The 17,894-nt window shown below is 66.5% G+C and overlaps 2 protein-coding genes across 5 annotated transcripts; one reads left to right on the forward strand and one right to left on the reverse strand.

Annotated features, from left to right (window-relative positions):
* The first annotated feature begins 335 nt into the window (after positions 1-335).
* Positions 336-13,644, forward strand: CERS5 (ceramide synthase 5). Of its 3 annotated transcripts, XR_003762293.1 has the most exons (11): positions 336-566; positions 7,485-7,590; positions 8,474-8,604; positions 8,987-9,044; positions 9,137-9,187; positions 9,404-9,496; positions 10,784-10,912; positions 11,001-11,107; positions 11,631-11,787; positions 12,165-12,274; positions 13,258-13,341. XR_003762293.1 is itself a non-coding variant. In XM_029072668.2 (10 exons), the coding sequence occupies exons 1-10, from the start codon at positions 364-366 to the stop codon at positions 13,405-13,407; spliced, it is 1,185 nt and encodes a 394-aa protein (XP_028928501.1). In that variant the 5' UTR covers positions 336-363; the 3' UTR covers positions 13,408-13,644. The 3 variants fall into 3 exon arrangements, 2 of the variants coding, with proteins under 2 accessions (XP_028928501.1, XP_028928502.1); XM_029072668.2 differs by lacking the exon at positions 12,165-12,274 and having other exon boundaries at positions 13,258-13,644; XM_029072669.2 differs by lacking the exon at positions 13,258-13,341 and having other exon boundaries at positions 12,165-12,536.
* A 1,628-nt stretch (positions 13,645-15,272) lies between these two features.
* LOC100085933 (cytochrome c oxidase assembly protein COX14) lies at positions 15,273-16,168 on the reverse strand. Of its 2 annotated transcripts, none has more exons than XM_029073770.2 (2): positions 16,133-16,166; positions 15,273-15,771 (listed from the first exon to the last, which is right to left on the reverse strand). In XM_029073770.2, the coding sequence occupies exon 2, from the start codon at positions 15,688-15,690 to the stop codon at positions 15,511-15,513; it is 180 nt and encodes a 59-aa protein (XP_028929603.1). In that variant the 5' UTR covers positions 15,691-15,771; positions 16,133-16,166; the 3' UTR covers positions 15,273-15,510. The 2 variants fall into 2 exon arrangements, with proteins under 2 accessions (XP_028929603.1, XP_007654859.1); XM_007656669.4 differs by having other exon boundaries at positions 15,274-15,698; positions 16,133-16,168.
* Positions 16,169-17,894: the final 1,726 nt, after the last annotated feature.

A 17,894-nucleotide genomic window follows, 5' to 3' on the forward strand; every position in this document is an offset into this window, starting at 1 on the left:
GGCGCGGCTCAGTGGCAAGAGCCCGCGCTTGAGAGGCAGGGGTAACGGGTTCGAATCCCGCCTCTGCCTCCAATCAGCCGGGTGACCGGGGTGGGGGGCGATCCACTTCGCTTCTCCGGGCCTCAGTGTCCTCATCTGGAAAACGGGGGTGCGGACGGCTGGGCCCCACGTGGGACCATCCCCATCCCCCTCTGTCCTCCCCGGCGCTTAGCGCAGCAGAGGAGGCGCTCAGCAGATAGCGGGGGGGGGGGGGAGATCGGGCGGGACCGGGGCGTGCAGGGGGCGGGGCCGGCGCCGTCGTCGTCGGTGTGGGAGGGAGGGAGGGAGGGAGGGAAGGAGGGCGGTGTGTCGGGGAGGGGTAAGATGGCGTCGTGGGCGTCGGGAGGCCTGGGCCTGCTGTGGGGCTGGTTGTGGAGCGAGCGCTTCTGGCTCCCGAGCAACGTCAGCTGGGCCCACCTGGAGGCCAGCGGGGGCCCCGGCCAGCCCTCCTACCCCCGGGCCCGACACATCCTCGCCGTCTTCCCCCTGGCCGCCGGCCTCTTCTCCGTCAGGCTGCTCTTCGAGCGGTGAGAGCCCTCGCACCCCGAGGAGCGGGGCAGGGGACCCGCTGGGAGCGGAGGTGGCGGGGCTCGGGGTGGCCATCCGGACCCGGGGCTGGGGATTTAGGAGCGAGGAGGGGGCGGCCGGAGCGGGAGCGGGAGGCCTGGAAGCAGAGGTGGAAGGGCTGGGGGCGGGGGGGGGGGGGATTTAGGAGCAGGGGGGTGGGAAGCAGGGACAGGGAGACGGGAGGCAGAGGCTGGGGGCGTTGGGAGGGGGGAGCCGGGGGGAGCAAAGAGCGGGGGAGTCGGGAGCAGCAGCAGGGGGCTGGGAGTGGGGAGCCCAGAAGCAGGAACGGGGATCTAGGAGTAGGGAGGAGGAGCGGGGAACGGGAGCGGGATCGGTGGGCTGGGAGCAAGAGAGCCAGGAGAGGGTGACGGGGGAGGCATCGTGACGACGGCATCCGTTGAGCGCTGACGATGCGCCGGGCGCTGTTCTAAGCGCTGGGGGAGATACGAGGTCGTTAGATCGTCCCACGTGGGGCCCTCGGTCTTAATCCTCGTTTTACAGATGAGGTGATCGAGGCTCAGAAAAATCAAGCGGCTTGCCCAGAGCGACAGGTGGCGGAGCCGGGATTAGAACGCACCACCTCTGACTCCCGTGCTCCTTCCGCTGAACCATATTGCCCCTCCCTAGAAGCGGGGGGGCTGGAGCCTGGGGTCGAGAGCGAGCAGAGTTCGAAGTGGGGGAGGAGGGGGGCGGGAGCTAGGAAGGGAGTTGGGGGCTGGGCCTGGGAGAAGAGGGTTGTAGGGTGGAGTTGGAGGAGGGGGCTGAGGGCTCGGGGAAGAAGGAGGAGGCCAAGGTGATGGGGAGGAGGAGGCTTGGGAGGAGAGGACGGAGGGGGAGGAATGGGGCGAGGGGCCAGGACGGGTTAAAGCCGTGCAGAAGGGGTCTTGGCGGGTTGGGGTCGGCGGGGTAGCGGAACCGGGATGGGGGCATCGGGGCCGGTCCGAGGGCCGGGACGCCCGTCGTCTCCTACGCCCGTCAGATGTGTCCCGAAGCGCCTCCGACCTCCTGTGGTCGCCGAGGAAGGAAGGAGTCGGTGGTAACCGGGGAGAGCCGGGGGACCCCCGGGGAACGCCGGAGACCGGCGGCAGGCGCGGGGTGCGGGCCGAGCGGGGGCAGACGGATGGGAATCCGGAGCCGGGCCCCGACGGGGGCAGCCGGGGTGGGCGAAGACGCGGGGTCCGGCCCCTTTGGCCGCTCCCCGGCCGCCGCGCTCCACCCCGTCCGAGGGGCCCGGCCGGACCTCGCTGCCCGGGCCGCTGTGGGGCCGAGGGGCGGGGGGTTCTTTCGGGCCTCGGCCCCGGCCGAGACCCCCGGCATCCTCCCGCGCGGCGAGCTGTATCAGAGAAACGACGCCCCCCGCCCCTCTTGGCGGAAGCCCCCTCCTCACTCCAAACCCAGAAGCGGCGTGGCCTAGTGGACGGAGCGCGGGCCCGGGTTCTACACCCGACCCTGCCGCCCGTCTTCTCCGTGGCCTTGGGCAAGCCACTCTCTGCTTCTCTGAGCCTCAGTTACCTCCTCTACCAAATGGGGATGAATCGTGTGGGCCCCATGTGGGGCAGGGACTGGGTCCAACTCGATTAGCTTGTATCGACCCCGGCGCCTAGGACGGTGCTTGACGTATAGTAAGCGCTTAATACAATAAAAAGCGGAAACCCTTGAGCCTCTCCCAACTCACCCCAGCCTCCGGGTGCCACCGAGATTTCCTCGGACCAAGGGCGACGGGGGCGGCGGTGTCCCCGCTCCGAGGATCGACGGGGGTTCCCTGCCCTCTCCTGATCGCAACCGACGAGGCCGGGAAACCCTAGCCCGGTGTTCTTCTGGGGCCGGTGCCGGACTGGACTGATAATACTAATTGTGGAATTTAAGCGCTTACCCTGTGCCAGGCAGCGTACTAAGCGCCGGGGTTGGAAACAAGCAAATCGGGTCGGGCACAGTCCCACGTGGGGCTCACAGTCTCAATCCCCGTTTTCCAGATGAGGTCGCTGAGGCCCAGAGAAGCAAAGCGACTCGCCCGAGGTCGTACAGCGGACAGATGACGCAGCCGGGATTAGAACCCATGACCTTCTGACTCTCGGGCCCGGGCTCTAGCCACCGGGGCCGGACTGGGCTGGAGCCGGGCTCAGCCTCCCCGCGGGTTACCCGGACTCCTGGGGCCGGGGCGGCGGGGAGCCTCGCGCGGTGGAGACGCGGCGAGGGCCCACGGGGCCGGGACTGCCGCCTGGATGCAGGGAGAGCCCGTGCCGTCGGGCCCCTGCCGTTGCGTCCCGGGAGACGGTGAGGGGGCCCGGGGTTCGAGTCCCAGCGCAGCCGGCTTGATCTGGGGCCTGGCCCGGTTCCGGCGGCGGTGGGGTCCCTGGCTCCGGCCCCCGCCCCCCCGTCAGCGGCGGTCCCCGGCTCCGGCCGGGGGTGGTGTTGGTGGTGGTCTTCCCTTGGGGGGAGCGGAGGCGGCCCCGGCTCCCGCTCCCGGCTTTGCTGGGATGTGGCGGGTGGCGGGAACGGCCTCGTGGATCGCGTCTGGGGGCTCGTGCGGTGACCCCGGTGTTCCTGGTCCGCGCGTCCGGGCCGGAGGGCGGCCCCCCCGTAGACACGTGTCCATCAGTCTGTCCGGGTCCCCGTGTATGTGTGAGTCCCACCCTGGGGCCTGCCCACAGCCTGTGCGTGTGTGTATGTGTGTGTGTTTGTCCCGGGCCTGCCCCCAACACGTTTGTGTGTGCGCACACATGGGCGTACACGTGTGTGTCCTAGCCGGAGGCCTGTGTATGTGTGGGTGTCTCTCCCAGCCGGAGGCCCGCAACCCCACCCCCACGCGTGTATCGACCGGAGACCCGCCCCCGGCCCTTTCCCCTCCCGGCCAAGGGGCCTGGAAGCGAGTCGGGCCGGCGGCGGTGGGCAGCGGCGACAGCGATGGCTGGGCGCTCCCGGCCCCCTGGTCCGCTCCCCCACCCCGCCCCGTTGGGTGGGCTCGGGAGAGGAAGCACGTTTCGCCCGGCCGGACCACCGTCTTCCTTTCTCTTTCTGTTCCCGGCCGGTCATTCCTCCGCGTTAGCAGAGACGACACCCGGGGCCGGGGTGTGGGGCCGGGGGCGTCGGGGTCGGGGAGCCTCGGGGGGCAGGGGGCCGGGGCGGCGGTCAGCTTCCGGGCCCGGCCGGATCCGCCCATCCAGCCGGGCAACGGCGACAAGAGGCCTTCCCCCCACCCCGCCCCCTTTCCGCCTCACGCCTCGGCCCGAGCGCCTTAACCGGAGTCGGGGGCCGCCGCCCCCCACCTTGCCGAGCCTCGGCCCCGAGGGCCCCGAATCCCCACGCTTGAGGAGATCCCCGGGGAGCGGTCCCCTGCCTCCAGGGGTACCGCCGCCCAGGCCGTGAGGACGGTTAATTCTGGCTCGCCCTCGCCCTTTCCCGCTCTCCGAATCAGTTGCCCGTCCCGGCGTTGAATAAGCCCGGCAGGAAAAGCTCTTCCTCGGGTCTAACCGCAGTCTCTCGTCGCAATCGAAGGCCCGTTTCCTCTTGTTTGGGCTTCACGGACGGGGGCGGGGGCGGTTATGCCGGGTTCCCCCGACTCTTCTCTAGAGCCCCCCGCCCCCTCTGCTCTGTTTGGTTGTGTGCGCGCTCTCTCTCTGTCTCTGTCTCTCCAGAGCAGCCTGGGACCTGGCCTCCCACCGCCCCTCCCCGCTGTGGGGAAGCCCAACTTTTGAGGGGGCCGGCGTGGGGTCCGCCAAGACCCGGACCCTCGGCGGAGGGGACTCGGGCCACCGGCCCCTCTTCCGCCAGTCCACTGACCACCGCACAGCATACAGTCATATTGATGATGACGCCATCTGTTAAGCGCTTACTCTGCGCCAGGCACTCTACCGAGCCCCGGGGTGGATACGAGCAGATCGAGTCGGGCACAGTCCCCGTCCCACGTGGGGCTCACGGTGTCAATCCCCGTTTTACGGACGGGGGGACCGAGGCCCAGGGAAGTGGCGGAGCCAGGAGTAGAACCCGGGACCTCCCGGCTCCCGGGCTCTAACCGCTAGGCCACGGTGCTTCTCAGCATACGCGGGGGTGGGAGGGGCCGCTGCTCGTTCTCCTGGTGGTTGGCCCTGGCTGGGTTGGACCTTTTTTTGGAGGGGGGGGACGGCCAGTCGGAGTTGGGGTGGGACAGGTACGGTTGGACTTTGTGGTCTTGGCCAGTTCCCTGCACTCGTGTCCGTGGATCGCACAGCTTCCTGTGTCTTTAGGGTCTGTGGTCCCCTGCCCCTCCTCCACCCAACCCCCACCTCCGCCCGCCGCCCCTCTGCCACTCAGTGCCCAGACCGACCCGTCCTGGCGGATGGGCGGCCCGAGGGGAGGGGAGAGAGCCGGAGGGCTTCCCGGAGGAGGGCGCCCCGGGGCGGACGCCGGGGGCGGGGCGCGTCCGAGTTCTGATCCCGGGGTCTCGCTCCCGGCTCTGAGCCAGGGTGGCCGGCGCCGCCTTGACCCGGTGGCGACCTTGCGGGGAGCCCCAGGTCTCGCTGGCATCCACTCGGGCCGGGGTCTGTTGCCCGGAACTGGGCGTCGGGAGAGCTGGGTTCTAGCTCTGACTCTGCTTGTGTGACCTCGGGCTAGCCAGAGAAGCGGTGTGGCTTAGTGGATAGACCCCGGGCCCGGAGGTCGGAAGGCCCAGAGTTCTAATCCCAGCTCCTCCACTCCGCCGTGTGACCTCGGGCCGGGCACTTCACTTCTCTGGCTCTCATTCATTCAATAGTATTTATTGAGCGCTTACTATGTGCAGAGCACTGTACTAAGCGCTTGGGATGAACAAGTCGGCAACAGATAGAGACGGTCCCTGCCGTTTGACGGGCTTACGGTCTGATCGGGGGAGACGGACGGACGAGAACGATGGCACTAAACAGCGTCGAGGGGAAGAACATCTCGTAAAAACCGATGGCGACTAAATAGAATCGAGGCGATGTACAATTCATTAACAAAATAAATAGGGTAACGAAAATATATACAGTTGAGCGGACGAGTACGGTGCCGTGGGGATGGGAAGGGAGAGGTGGAGGAGCAGAGGGAAAAGGGGAAAATGAGGCTTTAGCTGCGGAGAGGTAAAGGGGGGATGGCAGAGGGAGTAGAGGGGGAAGAGGAGCTCGGTCTGGGAACGCCTCTCGGAGGAGGTGATTTTTAAGTAAGGTTTTGAAGAGGGAAAGAGAATCAGTTTGGCGGAGGTGAGGAGGGAGGGCGTTCCGGGACCGCGGGAGGACGCGACCCGGGGGTCGACGGCGGGACGGGCGAGACCGAGGGACGGTGAGGAGGTGGGCGGCGGAGGAGCGGAGCGTGCGGGGTGGGCGGTAGAAAGAGAGAAGGGAGGAGAGGTAGGAAGGGGCGAGGTGATGGAGAGCCTCGAAGCCTAGAGTGAGGAGTTTTTGTTTGGAGCGGAGGTCGATAGGCAACCGCCGGAGTCGTTTAAGAAGGGGAGTGACACGCCCAGATCGTTTCTGCGGGAAGATGAGCCGGGCAGCGGAGTGAAGAATAGACCGGAGCGGGGCGAGAGAGGAGGAAGGGAGGTCAGAGAGAAGGCCGACACGGTAGTCTAGCCGGGATATAACGAGAGCCCGTAATAGTAAGGTAGCCGTTTGGGTGGAGAGGAGAGGGCGGATCTCGGCGATATCGTAGAGGTGAAACCGGCAGGTCTCGGTAACGGATAGGATGCGTGGGGTGAACGAGAGGGACGAGTCAAGGATGACACCGAGATCGCGGGCCTGCGGGACGGGAAGGATGGTCGTGCCATCCACGGTGATGGAGAAGTCTGGGAGCGGACCGGGTTTGGGAGGGAAGATGAGGAGCTCAGTCTCGCTCATGTTGAGTTTTAGGTGGCGGGCCGACATCCAGGTGGAGACGTCCCGTCCCGGAGGCGGGAGGAGATGCGAGCCCGAAGGGAGGGGGAGAGGACAGGGGCGGAGATGTAGATCTGCGTGTCATCTGCGTAGAGGTGGTAGTCAAAGCCGTGAGAGCGGATGAGTTCACCGAGGGAGTGAGTGTAAATGGAGAACAGAAGAGGGCCAAGAACTGACCCTTGAGGAACTCCAACAGTTAAAGGATGGGAGGAAGCTCCAGCGTAGGAGACCGAGAATGATCGGCCAGAGAGGTAAGATACCTCAACTGTAAAACGGAGACTGGGAGCCCCTTATGGGACAGGGACTGTGTCTAACCTGGTTAATTTTTATTTCATGGCCTTTGTTAAGCGCTTACTAAGTGCCAGGCACTGTACTAAGCGCTGGGGTAGATACAGGGTAATCGGGTCGGACGCAGTCCCTGTCCCACATAGAGTTCGCAGTTTGAATCCCCATTTTACAGATGAGATAGAGGAGACACAGAGAATCGATCCGTCATCTCGGGGAGAGTACAGAGAAGTAAAGGGACTGGCCCGAGGTCGCACAGCAGACGTGACCGAGCTGGGATTAGAACCCAGGCCCTTCTGACCCCAGCCCTGTCGACCAGGCCAGGCGACTTCTCAAGAGTAGACGTGGGATAATCAAGTTGGACACAGTCCCCGTCCCACGGGGGGCTCACAGTCGACGACGGGCTTCGATCGCAACCCCGTTTTACAGATGCGGAATCCGAGGCCCCGTAAAGCGACTTGCCCGAGGTCACACGGCAGGCTTGCGGCGGAGCCGGGATTAGAACCCAGGGCCCGGGCTCCTTCCCCAGGCCGCGCCGTCTCTCCGTTCCGGGTGTCCGAGGGGAGCCGAGGGACTGAAGTGGTGCCGAGCTCCGGACCCCGCGGCTGCTTCCTGACTGCGGCCGCCTCGGGGAGCGCTGGGTGAAGCACCAGGGCAGGGGTTCGGGAACGGACCCGGGCGCTCCAATCCCCGCACCCGGTCCCTTGACCGGCTTCCCGTCCCCTCCTGCAGGTTCGTCGCCAAGCCGTGCGCTATCCACCTGGGCATCCAGGACAGCGGGACGCGCCACGCCCAGCCCAACGCCATCCTGGAGAAGGTTTTCACGTCCATCACCAAGGTGAGCGGGCGCGGGCTCCCAGAGGGGGACGGGGGGGGGCTCCCCTGGCTCGGTTCTGCCGCAGCCCCCTCCCCGCCCCCCCCCACGGAGAAGAAGGGGAGGTCCTTGCCGTTCGGTACCATCGAACGTATTTATTGAGCGTTTACTCGGTGCAGAGCACCGTACTGAGCGCTTGGGAGAGTACGGTGCGTCAGACCCATTCCCCGCCCGTATGGAGTTTACAGTCTAGAAGGGGTGGCGGACACGGATGTGAATAAATTACGGATTTGGACGTAAGTGCTGGGGGTGGTGAACAAAGGGAGCCAGCGAGGGCGACGCGGAGGGGAGTGGGAGACGAGGAAATGAGGGGTTAATCGGGGAAGGCCCCTAGGAGGAGACGCGTGAGGCCGCCGGGCAGGGAGACGGGGAGGCAGGGTGGCCCGGGGCACGGAGGGACCCAGCCCGGACCCCGGAGACCCCGCCCGGGGAGCGAGACCGGGGTCGATCAGTCGAGCGATGGTATTTATTGAGCGCTTCCCGTCGGAGTCCGATAGGACAGATTTGGTCGGCACGCTCCCTGCCCGCCGTGCGGTTACGGTCGGGCCGCCACAGGGTCCAGAACCGAGCGGCCCCCTTCCCTCGCCATCCCGGGAGGACCTCAGTCAATCGGTAGTATTTATCGAGGGCCGACTGTGGTGCGGAGCACTGTACTAAGTGCTGGGGAGGATACAAGACAGCAGAGATGGAAGGCCCATTCCCTAGAGGGGGATCAAAGGCAGGTTGGCAAACTCTCTCGCCCGAGGGCCCCCCCACCCCGGAGCCCGGTCCAGGAGTCCACCAGCCTGGGGGGCCGGGGGGGGGGGGGGGGGGCCGGGGGCGACCGTGACCCCTCCCCGACCTGCAGAGCCCCGACGGGAAGCGGCTGGAGGGCCTGTCCAAGCAGCTGGACTGGGACGTGCGGAAGATCCAGTGCTGGTTCCGGCACCGCAGGAACCAGGAGAAGCCGCCGCCGCTCACCAAGTTCTGTGAAAGCATGTGGGTGTGCGGGGGAGGCGGGGGTGGGGGGGCGGGGGGCGGGGGGCTCCGGGCCGCGGGGCCTGGGAGAGTCGGAGACCTCGGTCTCCCTCCGGGACAGCCCCCGGGTCCGCGCGCGGGCGTGGGCGCGCCTGTGATCCCCCGGATCGGACTGGCCACCCCGAGGGCCAGGACTGGATCTCCCCCAGGACGGGGTTCTGCAGGAACGGGGTCCCCGGCCCCTCCCCCCCACCCCGTTTGGCCAGCCTGCCTCGACACCCCCCGGGACCGGGCCGCCACCACCCCTGCACCCTCAGTCGGGGGGCGGGCGGGGGGAGACGGCCCCGAGTCCCTGAACGGGGCAGGGGTCTCCGGGTTCACCCCCGCCCCCTCCCCCCACCAGGTGGAGATTCACCTTCTACCTGTGCGTGTTTTGCTACGGGATCCGGTTCCTGTGGTCGGTGAGTCGGGGCGGGGGCGGCCGGGAGTGGAGAGGGGGGCGCCTCCGGGCGCGGGCTGACCTTCCTTCTGGGGGGGGGGTCTCCTCCCTCAGACGCCGTGGTTCTGGGATACTCGACAGTGCTGGCACGGTTACCCCTACCAGGTGGGGCCGGGGGCTCGGGCCGGGACCCCTGACCCCAACGGTCCCTCGGGGCGGCCGGGGGGAGGGGCGGGGGGGCTCGGACGGCCCGGAGGCTGCGATTCGGGCTCGACCCTTACTTCCCTTGCCACCCCCCACCTCGGGTCAGGGATCTGGGGGGCGGGAGCTGGGACGGGGGGGGTCCCGCCCGGAGTCTCACCCGTCGTCTCCACGCTGCAGCCCCTCACCTCGGACCTGTACCACTATTACATCATGGAGCTGGCCTTCTACTGGTCCCTCATGTTCTCCCAGTTCACGGACATCAAACGCAAAGTGAGAGGCTTCTCCCCCTCCCCTCCCTCCTCCCCCGCCCCCTCCGCCGCCCCGCGGGGGGGGGGGGGGCAGACTGCGTCCGACCTGATCAGCTTGTCCGTACCCCAGCCTTAGTACCCGACGCTAAGTGAACGCTTAACGGACGTCACCGTCAGGCAGGCACGGCTAAGCAGCCCCCCAGCACCGAGGTTTTCCGTGGGGCGGCCCGGGCCACACCGACCCCGTTGACCGGCTCACAGCGGCCTCGGCGGCCCCCCTCCTCCCCCCGTTTCAGGGAACGGGGGGGTGTGGAGGGAGGGGGATGTGGGCAGGGACTCCCGTGGGTCTTTTACCCGGGGGATGGGGGTGGGGGGCGAGGGCGTGACCCGGCCGGGCTTGCAGCCTCCGCTCCCTTGACCCGGGCCCTGCCCGCCGCCCGGGCCTGGGCACGCGGGGTTTGTGGGGAAGGCGGGGATCGGGGTGGCGGTGAGGGCGGGGGGCGGGCAGGAGGCACGGACCGCACGGGTCCGCCTCCTCCCGCCGACCCCCCTGGGGACAGCTGGGCCCCAGGGGAGGGGACCCAGAGCCGGGCAGACCAGTCCGTCCCAGGGTCTCGCGGAGAGTGGGGAACGGCCGGCCCCGCCGGCTCCTCCGCTCTCCGAGTCCTCGGCTCGGGCAGCCTGCGGGGACGACGCCGGCGGGGGTGGGAGGGGCAGGGTCGGCGACTCAGACCCAAGGACCCCGGCCCCGAATCGGGTCCGTAGGGTCCCCAGAAACGTTCGTCCCATTATATTTACCGAGCACCCACCGTGTGCGGAGCGCTGTACTGAGTGCTTGCGAGGGGCACGGCCTAGTGGGAAGAGGAGGGGCCTGGGAGTCGGAGGACCCGGGCTCCGATTCCCGTTCCTCCGTGGACTTGCTTTGAGACCTCGGGCAAGCCCCTTCACTTCTCTGGGCCTCAGTTCCCTCATCTGCAAAAATCAGGGATCCGGTATCTGTTCTCCCTCTTACTTACAGACTGTGAGCCCCATACGGGACCCGATTATCTTGTACCTACCCCAGTGCGTAGTAGAGGGTCCGGCACGTAGTAAGCGCCGGACGGATACCGCGATTACAATATAATCCTCATTATCACTATCGTTATCGTCAAGATGGACCCAGAACGATCCAACCGGGTCCGGACGGGTCAAGGGAGAGGGCCGGGCCCAGTCGGGGCCGGGGCCGGGGGATCCTCCGCCGGGCGGGGAGGCGGGGCGGGTCGTCGAGCGGGCGGTCCGTGGACCGTGGCCCGCTCGTCCCCCTCCCCAGGACTTCCTGATCATGTTCGTCCATCACCTGGCCACCATCGGCCTCATAACCTTCTCCTACATCAACAACATGATGCGCGTGGGGACGCTGGTCATGTGCCTGCACGACGCCTCCGACTTCCTGCTGGAGGTGAGCCGCCCGCCCCCTTCCTCAGCTCCTCCCCTCCCCCATCTCCCCCCCTCCCCTCCCCGCCTCACCAGCCATCCCCTCCGTCCAGGCAGCCAAGCTGGCCAACTACGCCAAGTACCAGCGGCTCTGTGATGCCTTCTTCGTGGTCTTCAGCGCCGTCTTCGTGGTCACGCGCCTGGGCATCTACCCGTTCTGGTGAGTAGACGGCGGCACCGTGCCCCGGCTCTCCCCCTCGGGCTCCCCTCCCAGCCGGCCCCACCTGTCCCTTCCGAGCTCCTCCCCCGACGTGTCCGCCTTTGGGCCCGGGGCCGTGCCCCCCCAATCTATCTCCTGCGCCCCCTGCCCTCCCCCGGGCTCTGTACCCATTGGTTCCCCCGAACTCTGTCCCCGTCCTGCCCTCCCGGGCCCCACCCCGTTCATCCCCCCGAGTTCCCGCCCCGTCCATCCCCCGCAGGCCCCACCACCGTCCACCTGCTCAGACCCACCCTGTCTGTCCTCTTCAGGCTCTGCCCCCCCCCGCCCCGACTCCCCCATCCCCGTCAGGCTCCACCCCTTACACACACACCCCCATCCATCCCTCCAGGCCCCACCCCATCCATCCCCATCCCCCCGCCCCCGTCCGCTCCCGGGTCACCCTCCCCGCTTAGCGGCCGTGGGTCGGCGCTTGCCCCCGGCCCTCGCCGCCCCATCCCCCCCATACACCTCCCGCCCCCCGCAGGATCCTGCACACGACGCTGGTGGAGAGCTGGGAGATCATCGGGCCCTACCCGTCCTGGTGGCTGTTCAACGCGCTGCTCCTCGTGCTGCAAGGCCTGCACGTCATCTGGTCCTACCTGATCGCCCGCATCGCCTACAAGGCCCTCGCCCGGGGCAAGGTGGGGCCCGGGCCCCAGGCCCCCTCCCCGCGACCCCGGCCGGAGGGGCGGGGCCGCGGGACCACTCGCTTAGAACGGTGCCAGCCCTTAGAACGGTGTCCGGCACATAGTAAGCGCTTAACAGATACCGTCGCTATTATTATTATTATTATTATTGACCGGCGGCTCCGCCCGGGTCCTTCCCCCACCCTTCCGGCCGGGGCCGGGCGGCGGGACCCCCAAGCCGTGCCCGCGGTCGCCAGTGTCGCCGTGCCACCTCCCGGTGTCTGTCCGTCCATCTGTCTCGCGGTCGCCAGCCGCCCCCATCTCTCCCCTCCTGCTCTTCTCTCTCTCTCCCTCTCTCTGTCTCTGTTCCTCTCCGTCTCTCTCCTGCCCAGGTGACCTAGCCCAGGGGAGGACCGGACCCCGGCTCTGTACTCTCCTCTTTTCTCACCTTCCTCCTTTTCTCTGTGCCAGACACGGAGCTGGACAGTCTCATCTCTTGCATGTAAGTGTAATCTGTGACGCCGCCGCCCCGCTGCCCCATCCCGCGAGGGTCGTGTGCGTGGTGTCCGTCTGCGGGCGGGCACGTGTGTGTCTCTGTGTGCGCGTCCCGTGTCTCCTCGTCTCTCCTGTCTCTCTCTTCCCGCTTCTTTCTGTCTCTCTGCGTCTCTGCCCCCGGCCCCGCCTCGTGTCTCCGGGCGCCTGGCTGCGGCGCCCCCCTCGTGGCCGCCCCCCCGCACCCCAGCCTGCCCTCGCGCCCTCTGCCGGGGGGGTGGGATGGAGGAGGATGGGGCCCGGGTGGGCAGGCCCGCCACGCCTGCCCCCTGGGGGAGCCCGGCACCGGGGGGAGGTGGGGGGGTTTAGCGGCAAGAGGACGTGGGTTCTAATCCCGGCTCCGCCACGCTTCTGCTGTGTGACCCTGGGCGGGTCGCTTCTCCGGACCTCAGTCCTTACCTCGTCTGTAAAACGGGGATTAAAACCGTGAGCCCCACGTGGGCCAGCCTGACTGCAGTGTGTCTTCCCAGGCGTTTTAGAACAGCGCCGGGCACGTAGTAAGGGCTCAACCGATGCCGTCACCGTTGTTGTTTGTGAGAGGGCAGGGCCAAGGGAGCCCCGGGCTCCTCCCTCCCGCCCCTGCGACCCTCCGTCCGGCAGCCCGGGCCGAGCCCCCCGGGGAAGAGCCCCGGGGCCCCGGATCGGATGGCGGGGAAGCGGGGGGGGGGGGGGGGGGGCGGGGGCCGGGAACGCAAGCCATCCCGGCGAGCCTCCCGGGGGCGAACCCGAGCAGCCCCGAGCCGGACGGTCGGTGCTTTAAGAGGGGGTGACTCCGGGAGGGCTCCCTGGAGGCGGCGGACCATCCCGGAGTCCGGGAGGGCGGCGGGTTAGCAGGCAGACGGAGCCGCGGGGAGGGGGCGCGGGACGGCGGCGACGGGACTGACCGGCTCCGTCTCCCCCTCTCCCCGCCCGCCCTCCCGCCGGGGGCCGCAGGTGTCCAAGGATGACCGCAGTGACGTGGAGAGCAGCTCGGAGGAGGAGGACGGCGCCCGGAAAGGTCCTCGGGGCGGGGGCGGCACCAGCAACGGCGCCAACCGCGCCAACGGGCACGCCTCCGCGGGGAGCCGCTGGGCGAGGGAGTAGGGCGGGCGGCCGGGCGGGGCCGACGAGGGGGCACGGCCCCCGGGACCCACGGACTCTGAGGCCTCACCCGCGGCCCCGCTCCGGGACGGAGGAGCCGGGGCCCTGGAGACAAACGTTTTTCCCTTTTTTTTTTAAGAACCCCCCGCCTTTTGTATTTAATAGCCTCCGTGTCCTTCCGTGACGTGACGGCGGTGTGCGTGTGTGCGTGCGTGCGTGTACGTGAGCTGGGGCCGGGACCCCGGGGGGACCGGGGCTCCCGGTCTCTCCCCCCCGGCATCCCGCTCTCCCACCCGCCCCCCGGCCGGCCCCCGTGCCCCTTCGGGCGGCCGCGTGCGGGCCCGGCGGCGGGGACGCGGAGACTTGCCCGGCCCCCGGATCCTCCGGCGGGGGCGGCCCACCCCGGGGGGCGCCGGGGCCTCCCGCCATGGTACGTGGAGATGATGGGCGGCCCCCCGGGGGGGGGGGGGGGCAGAGCGGGCGCCGGCGGGTGAGAGCTGTTACCGTTTTATATCGTCGTTTACTCTTCTCTGTGATTAAATGTGCTTGGCCCCCTCCAGCTCCGCGCGCCGTCTCTGTTCCCCTCCCCGGCGGCGCCGGCCCGGGGGGGGCCCGACCCTCTCTGGGCCGCGGGGAGGGAGGTGCGGCCCGGTCCGGCCGGGGGCCCCCTCGAAGCCACGGCCGGGGCGGGAGGACCGGTCCTTGGGCCTCGGACCGTCTTTTTCTAATGGTATCTGTTAAGCGCTTACTATACGCCAGCCTCTGTACTAAGCGCTGGGCTAGATACAAGCTAATCGGGTCGGGGACAGTCCCCGTCCCACACGGGGCTCACGGCCTTAATCCCCCCTTTTACGGAAGAGGTAACTGAGGCCCAGGGAAGTGGAGCGACTCGCCTGAGGTCACACAGCAGACAAGCGGCAGACCCGCGATCCATTCATTCGATCGTATTTATTGAGCGTCCACTGCGTGCAGAGCGCTGTACTAAGCGCTTGGGAGAGGACACTGGGACGATAAAGAGACACACTCGGGCCCCACCACGATCTCGCAAGTCTCGAGGGGGAGAAAGACGATAGAAATAAATGATGAGAACCCGGGGGGGCCTAGCGGAGGGCAGAAGGCCCTGGGTTCCGATCCCCGCTCCGCCCCTTGGCTGCGTGACCTTGGGCGAGCCGCTTTACTTCCCTGTGACTCGGTTACCTCACCTGTAAAAATGGATTCAGGCCGTGAGCCCCACAGGGGACACGGATTGGGTCCAACCCGATTTGCCTGCATCCGGCCCAGTGCTTAGTACAGTGCCAGTGCCCGGCACATAGTAAGCGCCTAGCAAGTGCCACGATCGTTAGGTTCTTCCGACTCCGGGCCTCGTGCTGTTTCCATCCCCTCTCTGTCCATCCTCCCTGCGGGCCCGGGGGTGGCTCTGGCCACGAAGAGGGGGGATCGGTAGCCCGGGTTCTAATCCCGGCTCGCCCGCCTGCTGGCTGGCGGGATTCCCGACCAGGTCGCTCTGCTTCTCTGTGCCTCGGTCTCCTCACCTGCAACACGGGGATTCGACGCCCATCCTCCCTCCCGCTGCGAGCCCCCCGCGAGACCGGGGTTAGCTGGTCCGACGCTACTGGGTCTGTCAACGGAGAACCGAGAAGCGGCAGGGAGTGGGGGGTGGAGCCCGGGCCTAGGAGTCGGGCCGTGGGTTCTCAACCCCGCTCTGCCACCTGTCTGCTGTGCGACCTTGGAAAAGTCACTTCGTTTCTCTGGGCCTCAGTCCCCTCATCTGTAAAACGAGGATCGAGGCTCCGTCCAACCCCATCTGCCTGTATCGACCCGGCGCCTGGAACGCAGTAAATACCATGAGAGAGCGCGTAATTCCGATTCATTATTATTATTAAATACTTAAATATAACAGTTATTATCCCCGCCCCCCGCCCCCGGGACGAAGCTCGGGGGAGAGAGGATGCTCCCTCTCTGCTCGGTGCCCGTTCCGGGGCGTGGGTGGGGCGAACGTGGCGGGCGATGAGCCCGACCGGACCCGTTTCGTGCCCCCGCCTCCCCCTCCGGTCGCTCCCCCGCCTCGGGCCGGGGGCGGCGGGCAGACGGGGGGGTCCGAGGAGGTCAGTCCCGCAGGGCGGGCGGGTCGGCCTGCTGTTGGGCCGCCTGGCGGAGGGCGCCGCGGCGCTGGAAGAAGCGGTAAGCGCGGGCGCTGCACAGGAAGGCGCCGTACACCGTCAGCACCATCATGGAGCCCGAGAAGGCCTTGTACCCGAAGTCGGCCAGCTGCTTGGCGGTGGGCATGACGCCTCCTGCGGCGGAGGGGAGAGGCGGGGGCGGACCCCACTTGCGACCTTCCGTTCGATAGTATTTACTGAGCGCTCCCTACGGGCGGAGCACTGTACTAAGCGCTTCGAACGGACGATTCGGCAACAGAGAGAGACCGTCGCTGCCCTCTCACCGGTCGAGTCAACCCGCCCCCCCACGCGGGTCCCCCCTCCATCTCCACCCGTCCTCCGGCTCATCCGCCCGTGGCGCCCGGGCACCACCCCCGGGCATCCGTCCTCACCGCTACCTCCCCTCCCGCCCCTCATCTTATTCGTCGAGCGCTTACTCTGTGCAGAGCACTGGGTTAAGCGCTTGGAAGAGTCCGATACAACAGTGAAGAGACAAATTCCCGGCGAGCGGCCCGGCATCCCGGGGGCACGGAGATATCCCCGTCACCACTCGCTGGGAGAAGCCTTACCTTTAGTTTGGGAAGCGGCGTGGCCCGGCGGATAGAGCACGGATCTGGGTTCTAATCCCCGCTCCGCCACGTGTCTTGCTGGGTGACCCGGGGCAAGTCGCTTCACTTTTCCGGGCCTCGATCACCTCACCTGTAAAAGGGGGGTTGAGACTGTGAGGCCCCTGTGGGACGGGGATTTGTGTCCAACCCGGTTATCCTGTATCTACCCCAGGGCTTAGTACAGTGTCTGCACAAAGTAAACAGGTAACAATTACATAAATACATAAATACATAAGTAAAAAATAAAAAAAGAGCACACAGTAAAAGGGAAACAGGTGAGCGGGCCACGTGGGACACCCAATCTAAGTATGAGAGAGTAGAGGAATCGACTCTCCACTTTACAGATGAGAAAACTGAGGCACAGACTGAGGCCCGTGGTGGCACGGCAAGAGAATTAGAACCCAGGTCTTGTGACTCCCGGGCCCGGGCTCTCTCCACTAGGCCACCCTGCTCAAATCTCTGCTCGTTCAGGGGCTGCTTCTGACCATTCTGGGGGTCCCTTCTCCATCAATCAATCGATCAACGGTGTTTGAGCACTCTGTGCAGAGAAATCAATGGTATCTACTGAGCGCTTACTCTGCAGAGCACCGTACCGAGCGCCTGGAAGAGTACAGTACGGCAGAATTAGCAGTTGCGTTACCCTGCCCTCGACGAGCTGACAGTCTAGAGGCTCAACTCCACGTCCTTCCTGGGACGCGGGGACCCCGCGGCCGCGTGGCACTGAATTTCTGGGCGCCCCGGGCTTAATCAAATCAGTGGAATTTACTGAGCACCTACTACGTGCGGGACACAGCACTAAGCCCTCTACTCAATCTGGGAGACTCCGATTCGGCAAAATTAGACCAATTTAGGCAAAATTCGGCAGACCCGTTCTCTACCCATAACGAGGTAACAGTCTAGAGGAGTTATGCGCGTGGCTTAGTGGATACAGCCCGGGAGTCAGAAGGTCATGGGTTCTAATCCCGCTCCGCCACTTGTCTGCTGTATGATCTTGGGCAAGTGGCTTCACTTCTCCATGCCTCTACCTCATGCCCAAAATGGGGATCGAAACCGTAAGCCTCGGGTGGGACAGGGATTGTAATAATAACGTTGGTATTTGTTGAGCACTTACTACGTGCAGAGCACCGTTCTAAGCGCTGGGATAGATACAGGGGAATCAGGTTGTCCCCCGTGAGGCTCACAGTCTGAATCCCCATTTTACAGAGGAGGTAACTGAGGCACAGAGAAGCGAAGTGACTTGCCCACAGTCACACAGCTGACAAGTGGCAGAGCCGGGATTCGAACCCATGACCTCTGTATCCAACCCGATTTGCTCGTATCCACCCCGGCGCTTAGTACGGTGCCTAGCACAGAGTAAGTGCTTAACAAATACCATAATTATTATTACTACTGATCTGACCTAAATCCCTCGCACTGCATTCCCCGCTGTCCCGTAGCAGAGCCTCCCCCACCTCTCCATCTCTCATCGCCCCAGCTCCCCTGTGGCCCCCCGGAAATCTGTGACCTGTGAACGCGCCCCCTGGGAAGCAGCACGGCCTAGTGGCTAGAGCCCCGGCCGGGGAGTCAGAGGACCTGGGTTCTAATCCTGACTCCGCCGCTTGGTCTGCTCTGTGGCCTTGAGCAAGTCACTTCTCTTCTCTGGGCCTCAGTTCCCTCATCTGACAAATGGGGATGAAACCCGTGAGCCCCATGTGGGACAGGGACTGTGCCCAACCTGATTACC

The sequence above is a fragment of the Ornithorhynchus anatinus genome, chromosome 10 (genome assembly GCF_004115215.2).
Source record: "Ornithorhynchus anatinus isolate Pmale09 chromosome 10, mOrnAna1.pri.v4, whole genome shotgun sequence".
In the NCBI taxonomy this organism is placed as follows: Eukaryota; Metazoa; Chordata; class Mammalia; order Monotremata; family Ornithorhynchidae; genus Ornithorhynchus; species Ornithorhynchus anatinus.

What these genes read in the sequence shown, in the direction of transcription:
- CERS5 (XM_029072668.2), top strand. Translation starts at nt 364, where the DNA reads ATGGCGTCGTGGGCGTCGGGAGGCCTGGGCCTGCTGTGGGGCTGGTTG. An exon ending in ACCAAGTTCTGTGAAAGCAT is followed by an intron (nt 8,605 to 8,986) that starts GTGGGTGTGCGG and finishes TCCCCCCACCAG; the next exon opens with GTGGAGATTCACCTTCTACC. An exon ending in AGGCCCTCGCCCGGGGCAAG is followed by an intron (nt 11,788 to 13,257) that starts GTGGGGCCCGGG and finishes CGGGGGCCGCAG; the next exon opens with GTGTCCAAGGATGACCGCAG.
- LOC100085933 (XM_029073770.2), bottom strand. Translation starts at nt 15,690, where the DNA reads ATGCCCACCGCCAAGCAGCTGGCCGACTTCGGGTACAAGGCCTTCTCG.